A 6068-nucleotide genomic window follows, 5' to 3' on the forward strand; every position below is an offset into this window, starting at 1 on the left:
ACGTTAGTCGCTTTCGTCAGCGCCTACACCAAGCCTTATGTTCTCGCTAAGGAAGCTCTCTCTTCCTCACAGAGGAGAATGAAAAGACACAATGATAAACAGGCTGTTTCTCGTCCACTACAGCCTGGTGACCAAGTACTGAAAAGAAATGAAGTGAAACTGATTATGTGCTTCAAACTCCTGATAGAAAACGCCGATCTCGTGTGTGTGCCACATTAACATGTTGAAAGCATACCACACCCGACCCATCGCCCAGGTAGATAGTTCAGAAACAGCGGAAGGTACTGCTGTCTCCTCTGCTATGATAGTGGACTGTCATATTAATGATGTTGATGGAGATGGATTAGAGTTGAGCAATACTCAGCAGCAGTGTGTTAGATTGCCCAACTCAGAAATGCTGCCGTCTCTCCAGTCAGGTCTGGTTCATTTAACGGACGGACGGCCGACGATATCGTGAGGCTAAAACACAAGTTTTCCATGTCTCTTTAACGACGTTTCTACTCGCAACAAACGTGTCGGAACATGACATTAATGTTGGAAATGCTGCCCCTATCAAGCAACACCCTGATCGTGTCAACACTTCTAAGAGGAAGGTCATGAGGGATGAGGTGAGATATTTGTTGGAGAACGACCTGGCTACGCCAAGTTCAAGCCCTTGGAGTTCTCCTTGCATTCTGGTCCCTAAACCTGATGGTACGTCCAGGTTATGTACAGATTATCGAAAGGTAAATTCTGTCACAGTGCCAGATTCTTTCCCGTTACCCAGACTGGACGACTGTATCGACACTGTTGGTGCTGCTACTTATGTAACTAAGTTGGACCTCTTAAAAAGGTTACTGGCAGGTTCCGTTAACCTCACGTGCTTCTGAGATTTATGCCTTTGTGACCCCAGATAACTTCCTACAATACTCGGTCATGGCTTTTGGGATGCGGAACGCACCAGCCACTTTCCAACGACTGGTTAACTCCGTATTAGCTGGCGTTCATAATTGCCCACCTTGATGATCTAGTGATTTATTCATCTGAGTGGTCAGATCATGTTAAAACTCTCTAAGGGAAGTATGTGAACGTTTGGCAGCTGCTACTTGGCAAAGTGCAAGTTTGGGAAGGCTACTGTTACCTATCTCGGCAAAGAGGTCGGCCATGGACAGGTGCGCCCTGTTGATGCTAAGGTCTTGGCTATCACTGCATTCCCCCGCACCTACCACCAGACGAGAGCTATGCCGCTTTTTAGGAATGGTTGGCTACTACCGTAGCTTCTGTAAAAACTTCTCTGTGGTAGTTGCTCCCTTGACCGATTTGCTCAGTCCGGCTAGATCGTTTTGAGTGGTCCCCGGATTGTAAAGGTGTCTTTTGATACTGCTAAAGTATTCTTATGTAATACCCCTGTACTCGCTGCTGCGGATTTTGAACGACCGTTTATTAAACTTGAGGTAGATGCTAGTTCCAGAGGTGCTGGTGCTGTTCTACTGCAGCAGGACAAGAGTGGACCGGATCATCCTGTACGTTATTTTTCCAGAAAATTGAACACGTCAGGCTAACTATTAGGCCACACTTGGCCATGATTACGGACACCTGTGTGTCTTCTGACACTATATAAATGACTCATCTCACAGTGTTTGTGATGATAGCCTGATGAAGACAGCTTTGCTGTCGGAAACGTTGGTTATTAGGATATTACATTTTGGCATCTGAGCTCTTTAGAGTGTGCGGCTTTCCCTTATTTTCAGGCTAACTAAATCAAATCAAATGTATTTATAAAGCCTTTCTTACATCAGCTGATATCTCAAAGTGCTGTACAGAAACCCAGCCTAAAACCCCCCAAACAGCAAGCAATGCAGGTGTAGAAGCACAGTGGCTAGGAAAAACTCCCTGGAAAGGCCAAAACCTAGGAAGAAACCTAGAGAGGAACCAGGCTATGAGGGGTGGCTAGGAAAAACTCCCTAGAAAGGCCAGAACCTAGGAAGAAACCTAGAGAGGAACCAGGCTATGAGGGGGTGGCTAGGAAAAACTCCCTAGAAAGGCCAGAACCTAGGAAGAAACCTAGAGAGGAACCAGGCTATGAGGGGTGGCTAGGAAAAACTCCCTAGAAAGGCCAGAACCTAGGAAGAAACCTAGAGAGGAACCAGGCTATGAGGGGTGGCTAGGAAAACTCCCTAGAAAGGCCAGAACCTAGGAAGAAACCTAGAGAGGAACCAGGCTATGAGGGGTGGCTAGGAAAAACTCCCTAGAAAGGCCAGAACCTAGGAAGAAACCTAGAGAGGAACCAGGCTATGAGGGGTGGCTAGGAAAAACTCCCTAGAAAGGCCAGAACCTAGGAAGAAACCTAGAGAGGAACCAGGCTATGAGGGGGTGGCTAGGAAAAACTCCCTAGAAAGGCCAGAACCTAGGAAGAAACCTAGAGAGGAACCAGGCTATGAGGGGTGGCTAGGAAAAACTCCCTAGAAAGGCCAGAACCTAGGAAGAAACCTAGAGAGGAACCAGGCTATGAGGGGTGGCTAGGAAAAACTCCCTAGAAAGGCCAGAACCTAGGAAGAAACCTAGAGAGGAACCAGGCTATGAGGGGTGGCTAGGAAAAACTCCCTAGAAAGGCCAGAACCTAGGAAGAAACCTAGAGAGGAACCAGGCTATGAGGGGTGGCTAGGAAAAACTCCCTAGAAAGGCCAGAACCTAGGAAGAAACCTAGAGAGGAACCAGGCTATGAGGGGTGGCTAGGAAAAACTCCCTAGAAAGGCCAGAACCTAGGAAGAAACCTAGAGAGGAACCAGGCTATGAGGGGTGGCTAGGAAAAACTCCCTAGAAAGGCCAGAACCTAGGAAGAAACCTAGAGAGGAACCAGGCTATGAGGGGTGGCCAGTCCTCTTCTGGCTGTGCTGGGTGGATATTATAACAGAACATGGTCAAGATGTTCAAATGTTCATAGATGACCAGCAGGGTCAGATAATAATAATCATAGTAGTTGTCGAGGGTGCAACAAGTCAGTAACACAAGAGTAAGTGTCAGTTGGCTTTTTCATAGCCGACCGTTGAGAACTATGCAACCATCGAGCAAGAAGCTCTAGCTTTGTTGTTAGCTCTGCGATACTTTGAACCTGTATATTGGTTCTAGTGCCCTACCAGTGATCGTATATACGGACCAGAACCCCTTAGTGTTTGTCCACCGGATGTACAACCAGAACCAGCACCTTACAACCAGAACCAGAGCCTTACAACCAGAACCAGAGCCTTACAACCAGAACCAGAGCCTTACAACCAGAACCAGCGCCTTACAACCAGAACCAGAGCCTTACAACCAGAACCAGAGCCTTACAACCAGAACCAGCGCCTTACAACCAGAACCAGAGCCTTACAACCAGAACCAGCGCCTTACAACCAGAACCAGAGCCTTACAACCAGAACCAGCGCCTTACAACCAGAACCAGCGCCTTACAACCAGAACCAGAGCCTTACAACCAGAACCAGCGCCTTACAACCAGAACCAGAGCCTTACAACCAGAACCAGCGCCTTACAACCAGAACCAGCGCCTTACAACCAGAACCAGAGCCTTACAACCAGAACCAGAGCCTTACAACCAGAACCAGCGCCTTACAACCAGAACCAGAGCCTTACAACCAGAACCAGCGCCTTACAACCAGAACCAGCGCCTTACAACCAGAACCAGAGCCTTACAACCAGAACCAGAGCCTTACAACCAGAACCAGCGCCTTACAACCAGAACCAGCGCCTTACAACCAGAACCAGCGCCTTACAACCAGAACCAGCGCCTTACAACCAGAACCAGAGCCTTACAACCAGAACCAGCGCCTTACAACCAGAACCAGAGCCTTACAACCAGAACCAGAGCCTTACAACCAGAACCAGCGCCTTACAACCAGAACCAGCGCCTTACAACCAGAACCAGAGCCTTACAACCAGAACCAGAGCCTTACAACCAGAACCAGAGCCTTACAACCAGAACCAGCGCCTTACAACCAGAACCAGAGCCTTACAACCAGAACCAGAGCCTTACAACCAGAACCAGAGCCTTATTGTGCAGAATTATAATTTTGGAGATTCGCCACAATAAAGGGTTCTGATAATGTGTTAGCAGACGCTTTGTCTCGTGTGTAAAAATGATTTTTTTGTATGTTTTGTAAGGTTGACTTGGTTTGATCTTGTGGGTATACTTTGTAAATACTTGGGTCGTAATCCCCCCCCCTGGGGTGGCTCTTTTAAGGGTGGGGGTGTTACGGATAGAGGTATCCTGAGTGTGTATTTCTTTTCTCTCCTTCTCCCCTCCTCAATCATCATTCCCCAATCAGAAGACACCTGCACCCTTTTCTCTTACCCAATCACATCCCTTTCCCTTGGTTTAAAAACCTAGTCAGTTGTTTTCTCTGGAGCTCAATCGCTCTGAATCTCTCCCTCTCTCTTTGGAGATCTCTCTTGTGTTCCTCCAGGCGTAGAACCAGGTCTCTGTGTTACCTGTACGGCTGAGGGTTCCTCCAGGCGTAGAACCAGGTCTCTGTGTTACCTGTACGGCTGAGGGTTCCTCCAGGCGTAGAACCAGGTCTCTGTGTTACCTGTACGGCTGAGGGTTTCTCCAGGCGTAGAACCAGGTCTCTGTGTTACCTGTACGGCTGAGGGTTCCTCCAGGTGTAGAACCAGGTCTCTGTGTTACCTGTACGGCTGAGGGTTTCTCCAGGCGTAGAACCAGGTCTCTGTGTTACCTGTACGGCTGAGGGTTCCTCCAGGCGTAGAACCAGGTCTCTGTGTTACCTGTACGGCTGAGGGTTCCTCCAGGCGTAGAACCAGGTCTCTGTGTTACCTGTACGGCTGAGGGTTCCTCCAGGCGTAGAACCAGGTCTCTGTGTTACCTGTACGGCTGAGGGTTCCTCCAGGTGTAGAACCAGGTCTCTGTGTGTTACCTGTACGGCTGAGGGTTTCTCCAGGCGTAGAACCAGGTCTCTGTGTTACCTGTACGGCTGAGGGTTCCTCCAGGCGTAGAACCAGGTCTCTGTGTTACCTGTACGGCTGAGGGTTCCTCCAGGTGTAGAACCAGGTCTCTGTGTTACCTGTACGGCTGAGGGTTCCTCCAGGCGTAGAACCAGGTCTCTGTGTTACCTGTACGGCTGAGGGTTCCTCCAGGCGTAGAACCAGGTCTCTGTGTTACCTGTACGGCTGAGGGTTCCTCCAGGCGTAGAACCAGGTCTCTGTGTTACCTGTACGGCTGAGGGTTCCTCCAGGCGTAGAACCAGGTCTCTGTGTTACCTGTACGGCTGAGGGTTCCTCCAGGCGTAGAACCAGGTCTGTGTGTTACCTGTACGGCTGAGGGTTTCTCCAGGCGTAGAACCAGGTCTCTGTCAGCCAGTAACAGGACAGTGTAGATACAGCCGGGCATAGCATCCTGTCAGGGAGAGAGAGACAGAGAACAAGAGAGAGAGATCAGTAGAATAAAAGGCAAGCAGATGAAGCTGTCTAAACAAGAGACAACATGGGTAGGAGTTGGCAGATGAAGGTTTTGACAGCCTTGAAAATGGTTGCTCAGACAAACATATGAAAGGATGTTTTAAAGCAGGATAGCAGCCAGTGATAGGTGGACAGCATCCAGTCTAACACCTCCAGTATCCAGTTTAACACCTCCAGCCTCCAGTTTAACACCTCCAGCATCCAGTTTAACACCTCCAGTCTCCAGTTTAACACCTCCAGCATCCAGTTTAACACCTCCAGATCCATTTAACTCCAGCATCCAGTTTAACACCTCCAGCATCCAGTTTAACACCTCCAGCCTTTAACACCTCCAGCCATCCAGTTTAACACCTCCAGGCTCCAGTTTAACACCTCCAGTCTCCAGCACCTCCAGTTTAACACCTCCAGTCTCCAGTTTAACACCTCCAGTTTAACACCTCCAGCATCCAGTTTAACACCTCCAGTATCCAGTTTAACACCTCCAGCATCCAGTTTAACACCTCCAGTCTCCAGCATCCAGTTTAACACCTCCAGTCTCCAGTTTAACACCTCCAGTTTAACACCTCCAGCATCCAGTTTAACACCTCCAGGCTCCAGTTTAACACCTCCAGTTTAACACC

At 48.9% G+C, this 6068-nt stretch overlaps 1 protein-coding gene across 1 annotated transcript in view; it reads right to left on the reverse strand.

Moving 5' to 3' along the window:
• Positions 1 to 6068, reverse strand: part of LOC106594334 (puratrophin-1) — a 159138-nt gene that overhangs the window by 134054 nt on the left and 19016 nt on the right. Inside the window, exon 4 of the mRNA XM_045708322.1 lies at positions 5300 to 5386. Within this exon, the coding sequence (XP_045564278.1) occupies positions 5300 to 5386 (87 nt within the window). The remainder of the gene's footprint in view (positions 1 to 5299; positions 5387 to 6068) is intronic.

This window comes from Salmo salar, chromosome ssa26 (assembly GCF_905237065.1).
Source record: "Salmo salar chromosome ssa26, Ssal_v3.1, whole genome shotgun sequence".
Classification (NCBI taxonomy): Eukaryota; Metazoa; Chordata; class Actinopteri; order Salmoniformes; family Salmonidae; genus Salmo; species Salmo salar.